General features: G+C 39.1%; 1 protein-coding gene across 1 annotated transcript in view; it reads right to left on the bottom strand.

Annotated features, from left to right (window-relative positions):
- The window catches only part of MCF2 (MCF.2 cell line derived transforming sequence), a 1891050-nt gene that overhangs the window by 60496 nt on the left and 1806222 nt on the right, over window positions 1-24332 (bottom strand). The window contains exon 29 of the mRNA XM_044057533.1: window positions 22790-22884. Coding sequence (XP_043913468.1) covers window positions 22790-22884 — 95 coding nt within the window. The remainder of the gene's footprint in view (window positions 1-22789; window positions 22885-24332) is intronic.

The raw sequence follows: 24332 nt of genomic DNA, 5'->3' as shown, positions 1-24332 counted from the left end.
ACTGGCTTTCCGCATAGCAGGACTATTGTCAATGCTGTAATTAACATGGACCTTCACTTTTCAGAAGTACAATACGAAGACACATTTCTGCATTTATTTGTAGCTTGTGTGGATTTCTCACCAATCATTTGTTTGTGTAGGTTCCTCCTGTAGTACGTTATCATCACTGGTAGACTCAATGATTGCACCCAATATGCAAAAATCAGCAAACATGGTAAGCCAAAGGCCATATACTTTAGTCTGAACTGTCAAGAAATAAAGTCCAAACAGTAAAGGGCCAAGCAGAGATCCCTGTGGTTTGCCAATGGTGACAGTTCTAGTGGCATACCTCTCGACTTGCCAGTATTTTTATTGAATATCCAGATTCCTGGCTCATATTTTTGGTCTGTTCTTCATAAAATTTGTGGTTTTCTGGCAAATCATTGGGATGATCTGAGAAATGAAGTCACTAAATAATAACATACGTTTGAGTTTCAGACTTCAGATCCTCCAGAAAATGTTTGTTAAAACAAACCCTGTTACTCTAGCAAATGTCTAAGTTTATAAGAGCAATATTTAAAATATGTCCATTTTTTGGGGTCTTTGTCCCTCCATTTTGTTGGGCTTTGTCCCAATTTCTTGCACTAAAAGGTTGAGAGGTATGTCTACTGCTACAGGCTGATTCACTGACTTCCACAGCATGTGTTCTATCAGTGAGCCAATTGGTTACCAATCTAGTGATGTAAAGGTTACTCCACAGCTGGGAGAGTTTCTCAATGATACCTGCATGGGGGATTGTGCCTAAACCATAGGTCAGATCATGATAGGCAGTATGCACTGTCTTACCTTCATCCAGGCCTATCACATGGAATCACTGGGCTGTGACAACATCACAGATCACTTAGGGCATGACTCAGCGCATACCCCTTCCTGATAAAGTTGAATACACACTTCAAAACACCCTACACAAGGGCTATGTTCCTGTAGAAAGGTGTAAATCAACATGCATCCATCTGAGTTGGGGGGGGGGCAGCAGCTGATGCATGCATGTATAGACACATCCTAACTGAATTGATCTGTGAGGTAGAACAACATGTCATGAACCTCTTCTAAATGGACACTAATAATATTCCGGCTGTGTGCAACAGACCTGTGTTAGTTGTTAATGCCACATTATGTCTGTTACATCTGATAGATGTCCTCAGAGAGGCCACTGAAGACATGCATGATGACAACACTATCATCTTGTGGAACTTGACCAGGTCAAGGCATTTCACACAAATCCACATTGAGATATTCAGTCTACACTGTCATATGTGGCCATAAACATATGACTATATTATGAAGTGAGTAGACCAGTGCATCACATATGTGACATCTCACTAAGTTAAAATGTGTGGAGTGATCTATATCTCAGGTCCAGTGATCAGGTCCATTCATCAGGGCTGTCTGCCAGGCCCTTTCCTGTCCATTATTTATGTGATGGAAATTACAGATGACATATACACATCCTGTGTCCAAACAGCTGCCTGAAGGACTACAGATTGTGGGCAATCAATGAATCCAACTGTGAAATTAATATAATACAGACAGTATCAACACATACTAAACAGGAAGCATTTCATAAGTTAGAAAAACTAACACACAACCCAAGTATAATGTGGACATCACACCCTATAATCAGACCAATAGGTATGTGACCTGTGTCCTGGGGTAGATGGTAAGTAGAATGTCCACCAGCATGTGGTCAGAGTGCTGACTACTCCCTTGTATGTAACACAAGTACTGAGTATGTGAAGGACATTCACATCAGAGGCCATAATACCTTCATAGTTCTTAGCCTTCATGACACCAATAACAGAGTACAATGCACTCTTCTTCATGTACCTCCCCACACATCTTCCACTGATGTGTAACTGAAGTGTACCACCTTTGCTACAGTGAGCTGTCACACAGCTTATTGGTCATACCTAAGTATTCTTTTTGTGGCATATACATGACTGTCTGATGGTGCAGAACAATCAAGTTGCTACACCAGATGTATGTGTGCTACTTGTTCTGCTGATGCACGCAGTACACACATAGGTGTTTGACAACATTAATGGCATGGATATATGGATATTGTTCATGACCATGTGGATTGTGCCCTACATATATATATATATATATATATATATATATATATATATATATATATGTATATACACATACACTTTTTCTTATCGAAACCTCATCCTTTCGAAAAGAAAAAGCATGAGCCCAATTGCGCGAAAGTGCACATAAACGAAAGTGCACTTTTGCGAGTACTGGTTCAACAAACTGGTAAAAATAAAACACTACAAAGACATTTTTGTAGGGAGGCAAGCTCCCCCTGCACCCCCGCTACTTTATATATACTAACTCCAAGATCACGCTACAGTGGGGAAAGAGGTATATTCCCTTATCCCCACTGTAGCATGCTTCAGTGCTGCAGTGTTTCTTCTTTTTTATATTACTGTATTCGCAAAAGTGCACTTTCACATAAATGGGGTCGGACTTTTGTTTGTCGAAAGAATGAGCTTTCAACAAATGAAAGTAGAGCCATCTATATATATATATATATATATATAATTATACATGTTTATATATATATATATATATATATATATATATAATTATACACACATATATATATATATATAAAATTATACATTTTTATATATATATATATATATATATATATATATATATATATATAATTTATATAGATTTTATATATATATATATATATTTATATATGCCATGCACACCAGTCAACTAACAGGTACTGCTCATAATGCCGCCTACAGGTATACCAGTGTCCCTCAATATACCCCCAGCAGATGTTACAGTGCCAAGACAGTGTGCATGGTTACCCTGATAAAATATGGCTCTAGCATAATAGTTGTTCAAGTGTGTTTGTTCAGAATCATCTCTTATCTCTCTAAATCACATACATGTCACAGGCATATGGGATTACTGGTGGTATTATTCTGATATTGTCCATGGCTGTGGTAGATTCTTTTAATGTTTTCCATGATCCTTTACTTGTGCCCCACTTGCTGGAGACCTCTGCTGAGGTTACCCTCATATTCAGGGAAATCAGTATGTACAGCTTCACAAAATGCACCCTACACCAGTTGTATGTCAGATCCCTAATAGAGGTCCTCTGCATTATTCATGTAAGAATCCTTATCTCACACTGACATCCTCCCCACTTTATGTCACCTTGTACGACAGTCACATAAAACAAGTTTTCACTGTACAGTCCCTATTGTGCCATATAGATATGTGACTGGTGTTGTTGCTATAACCATCTACCATTGACATGCCCTCATCTGCTGTATATTAGGTTGTTTCACCTGCCTCTTTCCCTGTGTGCATTCCTACATTTCATCTATGTATCATTATTCAATACACACACTTCCTCTGAGTGTTCATTTTACATGATAGTCCATGTACCATTGCAGATCATTTACACAGCTTCAGTATAGCATGCCAGGAATGGAATATCACAATCCTCTGTGCTGTACACACTGCCCTCTACTGTGTTTGAACCATATACTTTGTATTCATAACTCTCAATGGTTGAGATATTCCTAGGATGTCCAGATGTGTGTTCCTTATCAAATTTGTGGCTTTCTACCATATCACTGGGATGATCACATACATCTCAGTTCATACCACTCAACTGTCCTGACTGTTGCAGAATGTCCAATTTTTGCCTCATTTTTTTCATCTTTTCCTCATAAAAGTTTGGTTTTCTGGCAAATCACTGACACGTCATTGCAGATTGATGTCAGAAAATAATGACACATGAGTTTCAAACTTCATGCTCTTCAGAAAATTCATGCTACTGTAAAACCTATTATTCTATCAACTTTCTATGTTTGTAAGAGCAGTATTAATACCTGTCCCTATTTTTGCCCCTTTGTCCCCCCATTATTTATGGCTTTTTCCAGATTTCTTGCTCTAAGAGGTTGAGAGGTATGTTTGAGTTTCATTCTTCTACATTTATGTCACAAATGTCCCTATTTCTGGTTAATTGTCCTCGCAGTATGTTGCCCTTTGTGCAGATGTGTTGAACTAACAGACTGAGAGATATCTGTAAAGGCCTAGTGATGATTGTGGCATTCCATGGAAAACTGCAGACCATAGGTGCTCTGCTTTAAACAGAATTGCTATCCGTGTTTACTTACATGGTTTCCTGGCCAGCAACACTGCTGCCAGCCATGAAACCTCACTCACTCAACAGTCCACTTATGTTGTGCTGATGATGTCATAAGACTGAAACATGCATGTCCATAGGTAGTGGGGTTTGGCTTTATTGACCTGAATTTGTCCATTAATCAACTTAAACAGAAATAAGTCATGGGCATTCAGAACTGCCATATTAGCTGAAACACACGGTGTCCTTAAGGGGTCACTTGCATATGTTCCACAATCCTCTTTTACATTAGGTTTCAAGGAATCACACAGTGCAAACTCTAGCTTGGGTAGGTTTTTCTTGTTGTTTTTTCCAGTTGGATAGGCTGTGTGTCTTGTTTACTCTATTTAGTAACTACAGGTTAGAAATACATTTTGAAATATACCAGACCATCACTATGAACTACATGAACAGCGATATCTTGTGCTTTCTCTATACTGACTATAGTTTTAACTTTCCAATATGTACTTTTCAGAACCTCAGAAGTCAGAACATGGTCTATATACATGAGATGACTCTCACAAATCTGACGTCTGTCTTTCAAAGGTTTTAGACTTTTTTTTGTCGTTTTTAATTACTTTCCATCTTTGCCTTTGGCCACTGAGTTTCCACCTAGAGGACAACTCTTCATTTCATAATGGTGGGGACTCCTTAGAGTCACTTGGGTGAGAAATATCCATGGGGTGCTGCCAAACAGGCAGACATCAGGGCCGCTTGTACATTTGCTGACATTTTGGCAATAAGGGTATTTTTACTGTAAATGGATTAATACCACCAATGGCAGATGCATGAGTACTTACTTAATCTCAAGGGCCACCAATTCTTTTTTATAAGCATGCATACTCCTCCACATACATATAGAACAGTGGCTGCTATTACTGCCTTGGGCGGTCACTGCCACATCTCCTCTGTATATGCTCTTCACATACTAACACTGTCTTGTCAGCACAGCAGTGGCACAAGTTGACTGGGGCTACCATCCGTCCACCCAGTGCTGAGCATGCTTAGCCTGTCTGCCTGTGCATTAAACTCCCAGACAGGTAACTGAACTCAGGTTGCCTAGGCCATAATCAGGGCTTCGTCCTTCTATAAAACTGGTACAGCTATGTTTCAGATTTTCTTGTCTCTATTAAGTAATATAATCAGTTTCACATCACGTTTTTACCTAGCAGTAAAGCAAATCCTCTGTGATGCTCACAATACCACCCAGAACTTCAATTATTTTGGTAGCTATTCACTGAAATACTCTAGTTCTGGGAATATGCCAAAAGATAATATCAGGAATCTATCCAAAAGAGTATTACAGGTAGACAGATTTGAAACAGTTACATCCAACTTAATTTTTAAGTCTTATTTTACATCAAATATTTAGCATGAGGCATGTATGAGGCTGTTACATCAACAGTCCACACAGGACACTATTCTCTTTTGACCCACATTTTTAAGTCTTGCAGATCAATATATATATATATATATATATATATATATATATATATCTATCTCCTTATATTACCTGACTTTACAAGAGTTGCCATGCCGTTTACCCATTCAGTAGTTTACCCTGCTTATTAATTATAAACAAAGACATCATTCTTTCTAATTGTTGCTCAATCTTTTCATTAAAAATGACAGGCACCCTCCAAGGAGCGTTTATCACACAACAAGCTTCAGAAGAAATATGACAATAATTCATAGGTAACAAACCAAGCCATCAAATAAATCAGAATAAATGTGAAAAGTAACATCAGCATCTACCGCAGGCTAATCTATATTCAAACTACATTTAATGTTTCCACAAAAGTAATTATCACTGTTTAAAGTCCCTGACACTATTTTTCTGTTGCACAGTATCTTTTTACTGGCTTCTGAAACTGCTACACACACTAATATACTTGCAATAATTTACATCTGCTTTAAAGTCTTATGAAATACCTCTTTTCATATTATTCCTCGCAATCATTCTTTCTTCCAGACTTATTTTCAGAAGACCGCATAACAGTAAGGTAGTGTATGCTTACTACTTGCTTTAAGGAAATTTGAAAAGACACAATCAAAGCTGTTTGCACTGCTTTGTATCTGCATTATGAAATCTTTTTACCACACTAAGCTTTCATGTATAGCTCTCAACTGTCCAGATTTCCACAGAATGTCCAGATTTTTGACTCATATTTCTAGTCCATTTCTCATAAAACTGCAGTTTTCTGGCAAATCACTGACAAATCATTGAGGTCTGAAGTCAGAAAATAATGGCAGACATTTGATTTTCAAACTTTATATCCTTCAGAAAGTTCATGCTAATGCAAAACCTGTTGTTCTACCAATGTTCTTAGTTTATAAGAGCAATATTTAAAAAAGTGTCCCTATTTTTGAGCCTTTTTCCCCATTACTTGTGGCTTTGTAAAGATTTCTTTCTCTAAGAGGTTGAGAGGTATGTTTTCACAAGTTGTGTGGCATGAAATATTAGGCTGATTAACTGCATTTTTCAATAACATTCTTTGGAATGTAAGTTTTTGTTTTTTCATTTGTATTCATAAAGAAGCACAAAATTAACTCAGTTGCTTCAGCCTGTGTCAAGAATAAATAATCACTGCACATAATCTATTGGTTGTATATAATAAGTCATCGAATGATCACTTCATCAACATCCATAATAGTGAGGGTCTTTATGTACTGCTCATGCTCTGAAGATTACGTTAGAGCAGGATAAACTGACAACTGTTTTTGCAGGGGGCAAGCCACCCCATGCATCCCACACCCCTGCAAATTAAATACGCTAACTCTGAGTTTGTACAATCCTTGGGGAAAAGGAACATTCCCTAACCCAGAGATTGTCCATCTCATGCCCATGTCAACCACCTTTTTAGGCCAACCACATGATGCTAATCAACCACACATCAACACTGTGATCATCTGATCACTCCTTATATGCACAATCAATTAATTACAATATCAACCAAATTCAGTACTTTAACAGAGTTTCTTCTATAATATTACATTCTGCTCTAATATCAAGCATAAGAATAACACACATCAATCAGTCTGCTGACCACTACAATCCTATCTAATAATCCTTATTCAAAAGTTCCCTCCAGCCTCAAGAAGGGTGGTACGATATAGACTGGGGTGGGAGGAATAATAGACTGACCATCCAATTATTTAAGTTTATAGTGAAAGGTGACAAAGGTGCAACTCTGTTTGACATAGGTTCATAGGTGGTTACTAGGGTTGTGGCCCTAGAGCCCTTACAAGCCTAGCCATGTTAATCCTGAGTTGACCACATTTTCCTTGGTTAGATGGACATAATTCACAAAGTGAGTCTATGATCAATATCAACGATCCCTGTCTATGAGGGACATGGGTGCCACCCCCAGGGTGAATCTGCGGTCTTCCATCCATTTGTCCCTAGTTTCTGGTTTGCACTTGAACAGGGTCAGTGAGGAGCTCTGCTTCACATGAATTGGAAGTGTATTCCAGTGGAGTGGCAATTTTATTTATTTTATTTTACATTTGTTTGCCAGGAAAGTCTGACTGGATGCAAGTACGCAAGTCCTTTTTCAGCGGAGGCCCAGGAGAAAAGCTCCAAATAATTGAAAAGTTTAAAATTTACATTATATCAGCAAAGTAGCAATATTTACTCTATACAAGCCAGTACTAAAGAGCATACTTTTACTATTAGTAACAGTGTTCACAATTATTGAGCAGTGTTAAAAGAGATCACATAAGTGTATACAGATACAGTATACTAAGTTACATATAGTAGTTACATTCAGTTGACATATAGTAGTTACATTCAGTTGACATATAGAAGAGTTCAAATCATTAGGTGAGTGAGGTACATAAATTGATATTCAGTTCTTATAACCCAGGGAATCAGTGAAGGAAAATATTTGTGAGTGCTTTGGGGAGAGTTGTTGTTTATCCAGGGGCATTGCATGAGCATAGCCAAGATTTAAATAGATGTGCTTTAAGTATCTTTTTAAAGTGGAAGGGTTAGTAGTATTAGTTATGTAAGAAGGGAGTTTATTCCAGATTTTGGATATTTGGAGTAGAGTGAATCATCAGCAGAATTGTTGGCTTTAACTGCAGTCAATACAATTAACGTTTTTGAGCATAGATCTTGGTCATGGCAGTAAGGGAGTAGGTGATTTTGGAGGGAAATGATATTTTCTGTGTGGTTTAGAATTGTATGGACTTTGGAGAGTTGTTTAGATTAAAAGTTGGGGAAATTCTAGCCAGTTAAGTTTCTTGAGTGCTATGCAGTGATGTGACCTATGTGGAGAGTCTGTTGCAAATCTGGAATTTTTTTTAGAACATGATTGTAATTTAGCTAAGTCAGATTTGTTTAGGTTGGTGAGAATTGGTAAGGCATAGAGCAGAGACGTGCTTGAGCAATAGCTGCTTTTTACTTTTAATAAGATATTGTATGTTTCTGTATAGGATGCCCAACTTTTGTGCACTTTTTTTTTTACTTTTTGTGCAATATGAATATTAAATCTTAAGTTACTATCGGTAACTACTCCAAATAATTTAGTGTGGATCATGGATGAGATTGGTGCCTTCTGTGCGGAGTCTGCATGTCCTCCCTGTGGTCGCTTGGGTTTCCTCCCACAGCCCAAAGACATGCTGTAGGTGGAGTGGACACTCTAAATTGGCCCTAGGCATGGGTGTGTATGTGTTTGTGCCTTCTGTGGAGGGTTGGGTGCCAGGCTGGCAACTTGGCACTGTAAAATTCCACTGCCAGTCATGAGTAGACAGGTGATCCGCTGTGGCGACCCCTAAGTGGGAAAAGCCGAAAGAAGAAGAAGAAGAAGATGGGTGAGATGATGCTATTGTTTAAGGCCAGAATATTGAAAGTAGGGAGTTTCCAGGTGGTATATAGGTTCCAATTCTCATTATGTACTTATTAGAATTTAGTTTTAGTTTTGTATAAAGCACTTTAGCATTGTCAAAGTTGGGGGGAGGGGGCTAAGATTAATGGGTTCTATGGTAAGGTTGTTTCTAAATAGTATGGCTATACCACTTCCTCTTTTGCCCTTTTTGACGGCTCTCAGAATATTATATGCAGGTGCAAGAGTTTCATTGTCCCTAGTTTCTGGTTTAAGCCAGATATCTGTTATCACAACTGCATGTAGTGTGTAGAAAGAAAGTATAGCATGTAGGTCTTGGATTTTATTTAACAAAGAAAAAGGCAAACAGACTAATAAAAATGAAAGACGGGTGCAATAGCAGCCAAGAAACATTTATTTAACAAATATTTTAAAGCGCTTTTTCGTCAGCGTTAATGGCTGACTTTCTCAGAAATAACAGTGGATGAACTTCAGTGAAGTATTTAAAAAAAATGTCTAAATTAGGAACCAATTACTACGTAAAATGCTGAACAACCTCCACAATCAATTTAAAGAAACATTCCTAATTCGTTTAACATTATGTATGGGAATGTGTAATACCTAACAATAATACATAAAATAAACAAGTATTTAAAAATTAATTCTAAAAAACATTGACATTATTAAATTAATTGATCGAGCATTGATATATAACATTATAATACTTGTGAGATTACCTATAAATATATATTGGATTTTATTTGTAATTCTTCTGATGTTAATGTTTAGTAGGAGGAGGTCGGTTGGTTTTCTGGGATGGTTTATTAAATTAAATGAGTGACTGGGTGGTAAGTGGTGGGGTATATAGGTAAGTGTATTTTTTGGCCCAGGGTTAGGATGAATGTCACCACTGAGGGTTAGTTTAGCTGCTATGCTGGTTAGGTATTTAAACAGTTTAATTAAGTACTTATGAAAATTCATGGAGACTTTTGGAGATATATCTGTCTCTCCAGCATGTTCTGCTTATGTCACAGGCTAGGTTAAGATCCCTAGAGCGAGTGACTCTTGTGCAATTTCACTTGCGGATGTGCAGCATTTCCATCAGGGAGGGTCAGAGACTGCCCTGTATGCCAGGCACAAGTCACCTCTCAGCAGCCTACAAGATACAGAGTACAGTGGCAGGGCTCTCATTTTATCAATGCAGGTCATGGTTTGGAGGCCCTGTATTTTCTTGGTGAGAAACCTCTGTGGTCTCTCCAGCTGCTGCTGGTGTCTGGTGAGGTACATGCAAAAGGGAGCACTATACTCTATTAATGGTCTGATGAGGGTCAAGTACAGTGGTGTTACACATCTTCAGACCTAAATGCATTGCCCTTAATTATGAGATATGCAACCCAGAAGGCTTTCCTTACCCCTGTGGAAATGTGGTGGCCACAGCTCAAATTGTTCTCCACCTATATTAGCAGATCTCACACCACTGGGTTTGAACTTAGGAAGGTGCTGTCAATATTGTAATTAGCAGGGAATTCCTCTTTGCCAAAGGGTACAATAATGCAGTTTTTTGTGTTTAGTTTTAGCCTGTGGTTTTGGCTCCAATCATTTGTCTGTGTTAGCTCCTCCTGTAATATGTTAACATCACTGGGGGACTTAATAATTCCACCCAATTTGCAATCAGTGAACTTGGTAAGCTAAGGGCTGTCTACTTTAGCCTGGAGTTCTGAGAAATATATTCCAAACAGTAAAGGACCCAGCACAGGTCATTGTGGTATTCCACTGGTTTCGGGTCTAAAGGTAGAGGTGGAGTCACCAACTTTAACATCACTTGCTCTTTTGGTGAGCCAGTTGGCTACCCATCTAATGATGTAAGCGTTGATCCCCAGCTGGGAGAATTTCTCAATAATATCTAAGGGGGGGGGGACTGTGTCAAAAGCCTTGGCTAGGTGGGGGATTGTGTCAAAAACCTTGGCTAGGTCAAGATAGGTGGTATGCACTGTCTTACTTTTACCTAGAGCTTTGGTAACTTTCTTGAAGACATCTACTAAGTTTAATAAATATGATCTACCCTTAAAGCTAAACTGGGTTGGGTCTAGAGTTTGAAGGTCACCTATGTCCTTGTTAATAAGGTCCATGAGGATTCTTTCCATGGCCTTGCAGATGAGGCTGGTTAGACGTATGGGTCTATAGCTTCCAAGGTCAGCTGATGGTACCCCTTTGTAAAAGGAGATTACTGTTGCTGCTCTCCACTCTGTTGGAACAAAGCCACTACTCAGGCTATGGGTGAAGAGAACACCAAGTGAGTCCACTAGGTCCTGTTCAGTTTTAGATTGCTTAGTAAGCAACCTGGGGTGTTATTTGGTCCCATTAATGCCTTGTTTTGGCCTTGGTGAGCACAGATACGACCAGATCTTTAGAGATACTACATACAGGACCTGTGTTAGGTATGCCTTGGGGTATGGCTGGTGGAGAAAGGAGCAGAAGTTTGTGCAAAATCTGTCAGGTAGCAGGTTGGTAATTTCCTGAGATGTAGTACGAGTACTGCCATCCACTACCAGTCTGGCAGATAGCTGGACATTCCGTTTTAGATTTCAGATGTAGTTAAAGAATGCCTTATTATTATCCTTGGCTAGGGATGCTATTTTAGCTTTATAGTTAGATTTACAGGACTTTACAAGATTTCTGATTTGCTTATTCAAGCTGTGAAGGGAATTATTCTTCTGCTGAGTCAGTTCCCTCTTGTTCTTAGACATCAGTTTCTTCCTTTAGTTATATACGTAACTTGTTTATACATTAGGTTCACCAGGGTGGGTTGTTCTTTTTTGGGAGGAATTGGTTTTGATCTGGTCAGGTACAGACAACTCTATACAGTTGTTTAAGTATTTATACAGGGCATTTGCATACACCTCAGCATAGGAGCCATTGTTTTCTGTGATTGCTGGGAGTATAAAACTTTTTATACCATCACTTAGTAGGCTATAGTTTGCTTTGGAAACTTTTTTTCGTAGAGTGTCAGGTCCAATACTTACTTCGAACGAGACTGATTTATTGTCCAACCTTACTAGGGAAAGGCATCACATGGGGGGGGGGGTTAGTGCAGTGACCCCCCCATGTTAGTAAGTACTGTGTATAGGACATTTTGAGCCCCTTATGGGGGTGCAGGCTATCTGTTCCAGAGCCTGTAATGAAAAGTTTATTCCAAAGGTGAGAGGAATCTATCAAGTCAAGGTCTCTTATGTATCTGTTGTTGAATAGTTCCTCTGACTGGGTATGCCAGGAACTATCTGCTCTGCAAATAAAAAGGTTAAAGAGAGTCAGATATTTTATGACTCAAAAGGCTAGGCATAGATCTCCATGTAGGAATCTGTAAGAGACTGAACACAGAGACAGGGCTGCCAGTCTGTACTGAAAACTAAGATTTATGAGGCCACTGATCTTTTTATGAATCTGAGGTCACTCAAGTTAGGGGATATCTTTAGATAAATACATAGCAAAACTGGCATTATATTCAGTAGTGGTTTTGATAAGATTCAAATATATAAAAATAAGGGAATTTTTTGGGATCTGCAGGAGATACCTCTATTTATTATATGGGCCCCCTATTGTTTGGTATATACTTCTCAGAAGTTCAGGCCAAAACTAAGGAGCTATGGCTGACAAGTTTGTGGATGACTGCAAACTGGATGCAATTACTGAATCCCGAAATGATGTCTGTATTCTTCAGGAGGGTTTTACGCAGACCAACGACTGCTGTCTTGGTCACAGTCTCAAACTGCATCCAAAGAAATGCATCATCATTTCCTTTGGGAAAAACAATGTCCCTTCACACTATCAAATTAAAAACAATAACCTATATTTACCTATGAAGTGGTAAAAAATATGAGATCACAAGTAGACTGCAACCTTTACTTTGACCACCATGTGTCTACTGTAGTAAGGAAGGCTTTCTACATAGCACACTTTATTAGCAAAGGCATCAGCTCTAGAGCAAAGGAGGTTGTATCTCCTCTATACTCGTTACTAATCAGGCCTATAATTAAGTATATCACCCCTTTCAGCATGTACCATACAAAGCACCTGCAGCAATTGGAGAGACCTCAAAGGTTTTTAACTAAGAAGATCAAGGGACTGCAACACATGCCTAACACAGACCAACTAAAGTCCCTGTCACTATATTCAGTATCATCTAGACTTCTTCGGGGAGACATATGCCTGGCTTACAGAGCAATCTCCGACCCAAACCTAATGAATTGCTGCATGTCTGTAAATCAAACAGGGCTAGAGCTACCCATTCCAGGGACCTATATATGGCCTGCAACTTGAACAGGACATGCTGGAGGGACAGATTTGTCTCCCAGTGACTGCCGCCTCTTTGGAATAGGCAGCCAATTAATGTGAAACAGTGCAGCTCTATGACACTGTTCAAAAGGAACCCCTATGACTGGATGAGGCACCATAAATTCTTACGAGGGATAATGCCCACAATCCTCCTGGAAATGGGCAGTCATTAATAAATATAATCCTGGGTATTGACTAGAGTATCTATGGTATTACATTGGGATGAAACGGCTAGGCTTGAAATGACCTCTGGGTCAATAGCATAGCAACCTCTTATGATCCTATGATACCAATAGAAATCAGATGAGCTAAACAGAATACTTACCAATTTTTGCAAAGACATGATGGCAAAAACATAAGGAATTTTCAACAAAAGTGCCTAGATCCCTTACAAAAGTGTCACATTTGAGAAGTATGTCACCTCTGTGAGTGTTTACGAAAATGAACGATACTACATTTTCTTTTTATATTTAATATGAGACCACCATCATTGTGCCTGTGTTTAACATGGTCTAAACAATGTTGGAGCAATTGTGAGTCAGTGGTGGATCAAATAACACCCAATTTGCAGCCATCTACTCACTTACATAACCATAGGGTAGGATGGCTGGTCTGAAAAATGAGTTTCAAATAACAGAGCACACAACACTAAGCCCTATGGCACACTTGTAACTTTTTTTGCATTCAAAAGTAGCACCTGTGACTCTAACCACATGGGTTTTGTCAGACAACCAGTTAGCTATCCATCATATAACATGAGGAGTTATATTCAGATTTACAAGTCTGCCAATAATGCCTGTATTGGCTACAGTCATACCTCTCGAATGTCCAGATTTTCACAGAATGTCCCAAATTTGCCTCATATGTTTGGCCTGCTGCTCAAAAAATGTGTGGTTTTCTGAAAAATCATTGAGGACTGAAGTCAATAAATAATGGCAAACATTTGAGTTTCTGACTTCATATCCTTCTGAAAAATGCATACCAATGCAATAACTATTGCTCTAGCAACTTTCCAAATCTATATGAGTAGTATTTGAAATTTGTCCCTATTTTAGGGCCTTTGTCCCCCCAATATTTTTGCCTGTGTCCAGATTTCTTGTGCCAAGAGGTTGAGGGGTATGGCTATAGTACTAAAGGCCTTGTTCAGATCTAGATATGCTGTATGCACTACATAACTACTATCCGCTGCTTCAATGACTTTTTCAAATAGGTTAAATTGGAAAGACCTTCTTTTGTGGTTAATTTTTGTTTTAAGGGCTATTTTAAGTTCTTACTCAGCTTTAAGCTTTCTAATGGCTCTCTTAAGCTTGCTAATAGTTTGCTTAAGTGTGCTCTTAAGGTATGCGAAATCAGACCTCTCAGAAGAATTAAGTAATTTGTTTCTCTTGTTATACAATTTATTTATTCTAATATTCCCCTGTAGGGGTTTATTTTTAAACTTTATATTATATTTGGTACATATAACAACATCCTTATCAATACAACTATTTCAGTGGGAACAGAAGTTAGAGACATAAGTAGCAGCTTTAGGAACAGGACCCACTGGAGAAGGAAGATTACAATTGAATTTATTTAGGTAATCAAGTAATTGAAGAAGATTTGGTTTTGAGAAGTCCATAAACATAGAGACATTTGCAGGCAAAGTGCCACCAGCTTTACAGGAACTGCATAAAATATCATGGATCTATGGCCTGTTTTAACAAGCGAGGATGATACATAAGGGGGTGCGTAAAAGTGGGCGTACTTCTATGAAGAAGATCAAGAACACCGGGTACCTTACTAAGACTGTTGATGATTGTAATATAAGTTAGAATCTATAATGTTAAGGAAGCAATGGGCATGATAACCATTCTCAGTGTAGGTCAGTCAGTTTAATGCTGGATACCTGAAGTCCACCGTAGCCCAGTAGAAAGGTACTGTGTTTGAAGGGAATTTTTTTTTTATCTAAGGTGTTACAATAGCTCAAACCATAAAATACCAGCAAAAACTGTGTTAATGTGGTCAACGGCTAATGAAAATCAACAAAAGAAACACAAAAAAAGTCGGACCCAGAAATGTTTTAAATGTTTTACATTGTAAGCAAACGTTTTTAGGTATGATGTGTTGAGAATGTATTGCTTTAAGTAACTAATTATTTCAGAATGTATTGCTTTAAGAAACTATTTAACTAAGTATTTTCATAGGTTGGTTATATCTTTCTGTGTATTTAAAAAGTGTGCTGTAGATAGTTAGTTTTATACTGCAGTGAGGAAGAGTTATACCTGAAAGATTTGAGGAATTGTATTTTGAGATATTAAAGTTATTTTCTCCTGGCTTTGTATGTCCATGTTACAATAGGTTCATAGGTAGGTACAAGGCTATCGGGCCTAGGGCCCATACAAACTATGAACGAAAATTACGAACATTGAAAACTAATAAAAAAGTACAAAAGTAATCCGTAAACCGGTAGCACCGTTTATTTCAAATTTTATAGTAACACACAAGTAACATACATGCCTAGCCAAAAAACGTACCCTGGCTTTCGCCACCCAAGAAAATTATTTTCCTGTGCCCCTGTCGAGCAGAGCCACAGAAGTGATCCCCGGGGTGAATTTCCCATTTCCCATCCAATCATCAAGATTTTTCTTGAAGAGTGCTAATGAGGAGCTCTGTTTGACATAGATAGGTAGTCTGTTCCAGAGTATGGGAAGTCTCTGGGACAGGAATCTATCCCTCCAGCATGTTCTGTTTATTGTGGTGATAAGGTTAAGGTCCCTAGAGCGTGTAGCTCGGAGGGATTGGGATTTCTTTAAGTGGAGTATGTCCAACAGCTCTGGGTTTGACATAGCTTTGTATGTTAGGCAGAGATCACCCCTGAGTAAGCGATATGCGATGGAGTAAAGCTGTAGATTTTTGAGGCGGTCTGCATAGGGCATATGTTTGAGGCCAGTAATCCTCTTTGTGAGGTATTTCTGTGGACTTTCCAGTTGTTTTAGATGTCTTGTGAGGTACATAGCAAAAGGGGCGTTGTACTCTATAATGGGTCTAATGAGTGATGAGTAGAGGGAAACAATGACCTCTTTTTTTCTGGATGAGAATCCTTTTGTGATGAGATGAGCCACGTAGAAGGATTTCCTGACCACTGTGGCGATGGGATTATCAAAGAAGAGACTACTGTCCACCTGTGTCCCAAGGTCTCATCACATTTTCGGCATTAAGTAGACTACCAGCAATGTGGTAGTTCATGGGTACAGAGTTTTTACCAAAGGGGATGACAATACACTTTTTGGCATTGAGCTTCAGGCCATGGCTTTGACACCAGGTATCTGTCTCAGCGAGGCCCTTTTGTAGTTTGTCCACATCGTTAGGAGTTTCGATTATGACTCCTAGTTTGCAGTCATCTGCAAACTTTGTTAGCCAAAGACCTTCTGTGTTGGCCTGCACTTCAGAGAAGTAGATACCAAACAGGAGAGAACCCAGGACTGAACCCTGTGGTACTCCACTTGTCACTGGTCTGATGTCGGATTTGGAATCCGCTACTTTCACAGTGTGGGTTCTGTCCATGAGCCAGTTGGCAACCCATCTTGTGACATAGGGATTTATACCTAGTTTAGTGAGTTTATCTATAATTCCAGAGTGGGGGATGGTGTCAAAAGCCTTGGTGAGATCTAGATAAGCTGTGTGAACCATTTTACCCTCATCTATGGCTTTGGTGACTGCTTCAAAGAAGTCAATCAGGTTTAGGAGACATAATCTGCCTTTTACAAATCCAAACTGAGTAGGGTCCAGAGTTTGGAGATTACCAATGTCTTTGTTTATGAGTTCCACAATGATATGTTCCATGGCCTTACAGACCAGGCTCGTCAGGCTAATGGGGCGGTAGTTCCTGGGGTCCGTCGTGGCTCCCCCTTTGTGGAGTGGGATAACTGTCGCGGTGCACCATTCAGTGGGTACAAAGCCTGAGTTGAAGCTATTATTGAACATGGTGCTTAGGTAGGGTACCAGTTCATTCTGTAGTTCGTGTAGAATGCAGCCTGGGATATTGTCAGGTCCCATGGATGCTGTGTTCTTGGTTTTGGAGAGTGTGTTTTTTACCTGTGCAGCCATGATTATAGGAACTTTGCATTCTTTCGGTATAGAGATGTGCCCTCTAGGGGGTGAGAGGGGGGTAATGTTAGCACTGAACCTATCTGCTAGGATGTTGGCAATATCAGTTGGTTCTGTAGATTTAGTGCCATTATGCTGTAACTCAGAGCAGATCTGAGTGTTCCCATTTAGATTCTTGACATAGCTGCAGAATGCTTTGTAGTTGTCTTTAGAGTCAGTGGCAATTTTGTTTTCATAACTAGCTTTGGAGGATTTTATGATGAATCTCAGCTTCTTACTGAGGTTGACCAGGGAGTTCCTCCAGTCATGGGATTTTACTCTTTTTTGCAACACTTTCTTTCTTCTGTTGTAGAGTTTGTTTATGGCAGAGGACCACCAGATTGGCTTCCTTTTTTTGGAGGATAACATCTTGGTTCTATTAGGGATAGCATGATCCATGCACTCGTGTAAGTGCTTATAAAGTGCATTTTTGTAGCATTCGGCAGTCATACCTCTATTGTCCGTCTGCATGGGTGTCATGAAGTTTGCCACTTCTGTCTTAAGAAGTGTGAAGTTGGCTTTTGAGAAGTTTTTTACGATGGTTTCCCTAATTGGGGCTGGGGGTGGGATGTGGATGTCTAGGCTGATTAGCTTGTGGTCGGATCTGACCAACGAGAAATTGACATCTGGTGTGGAACACCGGTTTCCCATGTTGGTAATGACCAGGTCTAGGATATTGCTGCCCCTGGTGGGGGTGTGAATAAGTTGATCCAAGGCATTGGAATTTATGAATTCTAGAAAACGTTGAGCAAAAGAGTTGGTACATGAGTAGTTTTCCCAGTTAATGGTGGGGTAGTTGAAATCGCCCATTATTAGGGTGTTGGGTTGTACCCTAATACTTTCCAGTGTATCAAGGAATGAGGAGTGTGAATCCTGGGGCATGGTAGGGGGTCTGTAGCAAGCTACAATTTGGATTGCGGTCTTGCCCAGAGTTAGTTACACTTGGATAATCTTGGATGCATTATGCTGTGCAACTAGCCTGGAGGTGTGGATATCCTTAATGAATATGGACACGCTTCTGCCTTTAGTGTTTCTTTCTGGGTTAGGTGGCCGAAAGGTGTGGTATGAATTAAAGCCTGGTAATGCAGGGGTGCTCTCTGGAGCTTTGAACCAGGTCTCTGTCACTGCACAGATGTAAATTTTCTCCATTTTAAGGAGTGCCTCGAGTGAGTGCATTTTGAGGTTTAGACTTCTAGCATTGAGTAGCATTATCCTCAGATTTTGCTTGCTTGTACCTGTTACGGTGGTGAATTTGTCATTTGAACCTTGCCTAAAAAAAGGCACTATAGGGGTGGCAAGAGTTTTAGCCAGTATCCGGAATCTTAAGGGCGACAGGTGCAGGCCATCTCCGGCAAAGCATCGTGGACTGTCGATCATGTCGTCCCAGGCAGACAAATACTGGATCCCCTTAGAATGACACCAAAAGCTTAGCCAATTGTTGAAGTCAATCACTTTGTCCTTGTACTGTGGTATCATTCTGGGTGATGGCAGGATGCTACTCAGGGTTAGGGTCATACCTGCCTAGATACAAGATCAGAGAGCTCCTCCATGTCTCTTTTTATGTAATCCAGGGAGGTACGTCTCAAGTCATTCACACCAACATAGACAATGACAGTGTCATATTTGTACTTATTGTGGAGTGACCCGAGTGCATGCGTTATGTGGCGGATCCTGGCACCTGACAGGCAGCTGACAGTAACTTTCTCCTTGTTTAGACTAGTGAGTGGAACATCAGTGTGCCTGACTATAGAGTCACCTATGACTAGAGTGTTGGGTACGTTGTTATGCCTTATGGGCTGTGGTTGAGTGGCACACTGAGTTTGTGGGCTATGTGTCATTTGGGTTGTGTTGGGGGGGTGGAGTTTGCTTGCGTTTATGCTTTGGATGTCCCTGATGCTTGGGCAGTTTTTTATTGAGAGCCTCCGCGAATGTAGGTGTGTGTTTTGTGTTTCTGTGTGTGTGTTTTGGTGGTGTAGGTTTTGAGGAACTATGTGATGAGTGTGTTGTGATGCAAGTGTTTACCTTCTCCTCTTGACTGTCTAGTCCAGTCTTGGGTGAACAGAGCTTTGCTTGCAGTTTGGCTATATAAGTGCATCGCTCACAGGTTGTAGTGTTGGGTGGTAGGAGGAGAGGGTTGTCTGTGTACATGAGGCAATTGCTGCATTGCCCCAAGATGCCCAGATTCATCAGGTAGACAGGAGAAATCACTGGGAGCTGACCCTTAACATGCCTGGATAAGTGCTTATTTATTAAGTACTAAAAATTGCTTTCCACTAGACAAGTGTGGAAAGTTGAGTGCTGTAGTAATTTGCAGCTTATGTAGTGCTTACAATGAGTTCTGAACAAGTGCCAAGTTCATAGAAACAGATTTGAGTGCTGTAACTAGAAAACTGGCTAGATATAAGAAAAAAAACTAAGCTAGAAGGCTTCCCTCCAACACAGAAGGGCTTGGGGGCTCAGAAGCCTACAAACAGTCTATACCACTTAACAGGAAAGGCAGGAAACAAGCTTAAATTTTTTTTTTCTGTTTTCCAGATGCTCTCTGTACACAGTAGGAGTGCCTGAAATCAGAATATGATCTCACTGCACTCAGCTGAGTGAGCAAATGAGATGGGCCTAGAAGGAGTATCCAAACACAAATTTACAAGAGGGGCGGGCAGTTTCAAGGCCACTAAGATTAACACCAAAACAAAAACAGGGAGGGTGGGTGAGACTAACTGAGCAGTAGAGTCAAAACTTCCAGTTCAGTTAATATTCCTGCAACACAGTTAAATCAATTTAAATACTGTATTGTTTGAAAAAAAGTGCAGATAAAGGTACTTCAATTCTCTTATCTATCATGCTCAGAAGAGAACTCAGAGGATGCTCTATACTTCGGTATGAAGTGGTAATTAATGTTGCATAGCATGGCTCATACATCTAGGAGTTCAAATATGATGTCCCAAAGAGTCTGTTTTGAGGCTGCAATATCCCTGACAAATACTGACAAATGATTGAAGCTCCTACAAAATCTATAAGTCTGATTATGATCGGTCCATTGCTTTTTTTCTTATGGTGGGAACAGCATGCTGTGCAGGCAGCTAAATGCTAATTTAGCTTACTTGGGGATGTCATTTTTATATCTATTTTGCTAATAAGCATTTTATTTTATGTTCATAACCAATTTCAGTATTTGTTCAGTAAACTTTCAATTCTTTATGCAGGTCTTTTAACTGACTGCTGTTTTACTCGCTCTGTACATGGACAATACATGGCCAATGCCTTATTGTGTATTAAATCAGACTCTCAATAATCATAATCATTTGTCAATGCATTGACAATTCTTTTATCAGAGAATTATGCAAATTAACAAATTCACAGACACTCTGATCTATACTCTAGTAAACAATTACTCCTTAAATATATATATATATATATATATATATATATATATATTTATATATATATATGTAAGATTTTTCATTGTCTCACAATATGCCAGGTATTAATATCCTATGACTGCTGACATGTCCATCTACTTTTTTTGCAGTTAAAATGTTAAATAACTTTGTAGCTTCCTTGCATTATGATTTGTAAGAATGGTGCAATATTGAACTGTGTTTGGCCTTATGCAAGTCAACTCACAGTAGAATAAAGCTCAGACTTTGAAATCCAGAGCTTGCAATTGTCAGACTAGTTACTGTGCAAATCTAGAGATGTTGCTGGGTGAAGTGTTGACATGCTCAGCCAAAATGAACAGAGTCTTCCTGAAAAGAAGTAGAACACATTGGTGCTTCAACACTTTTTTCAATTCAAAATACAAAAATATGCTTACTTTCCATGGGTAAGAAATCATATGCAGAAGCATTTTCACACTGCTTTTTGTTAAAGTGTAATTAAAAGATGTTTTTGACAAGAACCGCTGTGAAAAACAATGTGAAACTTGTTTGATGAAATTTTCCTCTAAATTGGCCCTAGGCGTGAATGGATACGTGTGTGTGCCTTCTGTGAAAGGTTGGGTGCTGGGCTAGCAACTCAACACCGTAAAACTCCACTGCCAGTCATTAGCGGACAGGTGATCCACTGTGGCGACCCCTAACTGGGAAAAGTCGAAAGAAGAAGAAGTGTAAAAAAAGAAAGGAAAAGAAACACATATCTATTTCCAAAGGCACATTAAACTTTGTTTGTCTTTGCAAACAGTTATGCTGTAGAATGCACAGCCAAAGAACAAATATCAATTGCTACTTCTCTAAATGTCCTGGTGGACAGTGCTATCACAGCTGTACAGCTGAAATGGTTTGAATATTTGCCAATATGTCAGACTTTTCCAAAGGACTTATTTTCTTTAGAATCATTATTTTTGCATAAATAAGACAACACAGCCATCTGAACATCAATGTATATTTACACAAGCAAGAAACAAAACGTGAGTGCGGCACTCCATTTTGTGCCTTTCAACAAGGTTGGCAGATCTGGTAAGAACCTGTAATAATAATAATAAATAAATCCAAACGTTTTCATCCCTGTAACAGCTTCAATGGTTGAATCCTCGTTGACCGTCCATACTTTAGACTGTATAGGGTGTGAACCACATGTGAGCACTAACAGTTTTGTTTTAAGATACAAACATGCATAATTCATATTCTCAATACTTCCTCTAGCTTCACCATATGTTCTCTAGTATGGATGCAATAAAATGGATATGATCCAAAACATTACAGTGCAGACTAAATAAATTATTAAAAAAGATTATACAATGATGGTTCATTTGTATTCAAAAATAAGCACACTGATTGGACTGCTCATAGCTCCACCTCAGCCAGTGCAGAGTGATGGCTAGCTCCAGTTTTACCCACAGTACTAGCATTAATACTTTGTTTGAGATGTGCATTGTACATCTAAATATTTACAGAACCGTGGCTGCTGTTGTCCCTATTAAATTGCTGTGATTTAAAGATGATTCACTTCTTTCATTTTTTTTGCCAAACATTCTCAGTAATGCACAAATACACCTATAAAGAATGCTATCTTGTTTCCTCTCGCGCCATATTTAATGACATTTCACTCATAAGTGTACAGTTTGCTGTTTTATGATTTATGTGTCTTATTTACTGTGTGCTTTTATTGTCTGGATATGCAGTCTCACCAAATATACTCTGAAAACAAGAAGTCTTGTTGCCCATTAGAGGCATTTCATTATTGAGATGTGAAAATAACTAATTATTGATAGATTAGTACATTAAATGTTTGCGTACCTGTGAATAAACTGAAACACTGATGAGCTGGCTATGATAAGAGATCACAGGAAAGAAAATAGTCATACCTGAAGATTTGGTTGATTTTGCATCACCAATTATTATCAGCAAATTGTTGTAAGAAATCCACCGTTCTTTATTCCTGCTCAGATTTTTCACCAGCCTTAAAATATAAACAGTGCATTACACATTACCAAATATCTTAATTATAAATATATACAACATAATTACATTTCTTGCATTAGTTTAGTTAATATAAAATAAGAGTTCAAAATATGATTAAAGTAACAAATGTGAAATATTCAATGCAAAGTATTACAGTTACAAAATGAGTAGAAAATCCCATAGTAAATAGATTCCAGTCCATAATGAATGTATTTCCTCTTTCAATTATAATCAAGAACTTGGATTCCTTCCTTATCACTCAAGATGTGTAACAATTGCTCTTCTAATCCTGGGGAGGGGGCAATAAAAATATATTAAGAAGTAAAATATGGGCTTTCACAGCCACTAAAATCTGACAGAGGTTAAACTGAAACATCTGTATGAATCAAACGTATATCATTAGAGAGTAAACCTATGTTTGGATGGAGAGGAATAGCAATGGTTATCATAAACAGCATATGGAAGCCATTTCCTGCAAGAAACAAATCACAGTAATAAACACAGGCTAACAAATATGAGGCAATTATATAATGAATATTGGGAAATACAGGGTAAAAAATATCCAATCAAGCACTGGATAGTTAAAAATAGTTGATGTCTTACGTTGCTCCAGAGTGAAGCATGCAATTTGGACTCTGCTGGTCTCCATGGAGTATTCCAAGGGTCATTACTAGAAATGTCTTGACACCTAGAAAGTGGTGCAGTATACCTGAGCAGGTAACCCTCCCTTACATGTTACACAAATCTAGAAAGGGTAAGTGGCTTTCTGAATAATACATTCCATCCAGAGTCCATCTCCAATTACTGCAAAAAATATATATGTTTAGGACATGTGCTGGTAGATCTGTGACCCATGGTGGGCCACAGAATAATTATTAAAGTCCTTCTGATGACAGTATTTTAGCTTATAACAAGTGTGACGCCCCACCACTGCACCCATAATCAAGGAGCCTCAATCCTCACCACTGGCACTAGTGAGGTGTGTACACTGAGAGGATGACAAGGGACACACACAGTATTACCAGATGCTGCTCTCTGCATCAAGTGCAATTTCTCTTAAGAGCACACAGAGACCACAGTCAGTCTGGGGCTGGTTTCTTCATCTTTCTCCAGATCCCCAAAAGGACTCCCCACTGGCACAGCTATAGAGTTGAGATCTCAGCTGAGTAGCCAAGCCAAGACCTCCAGCACCCTCTCTGTCCAACCACTGCTTCATGTCCCTGCCCAAGTAGCTGACACACACACTCATTCAGGTTTGATTCACACACACACACACACACACACACACACACACACACACACACACACACACACACTTGGTAAAGGCTGGCACAGGTTTACTAACTATGCCTCCTTTTGCCCAGACTATAAGGTAGTTATCACTGCAACCAGCCAGCTTCTTACCAGCTACTTTAAGGCCCTTAACAAATGGTGTTCAGTCTCACT

Source organism: Protopterus annectens, chromosome 15.part0, assembly GCF_019279795.1.
Source record: "Protopterus annectens isolate FY-2018-M chromosome 15.part0, PAN1.0, whole genome shotgun sequence".
In the NCBI taxonomy this organism is placed as follows: domain Eukaryota; kingdom Metazoa; phylum Chordata; order Ceratodontiformes; family Protopteridae; genus Protopterus; species Protopterus annectens.
The sequence above is the reverse complement of the archived record's forward strand: the minus strand, read 5'-3'. Positions and strand labels throughout refer to the sequence as shown.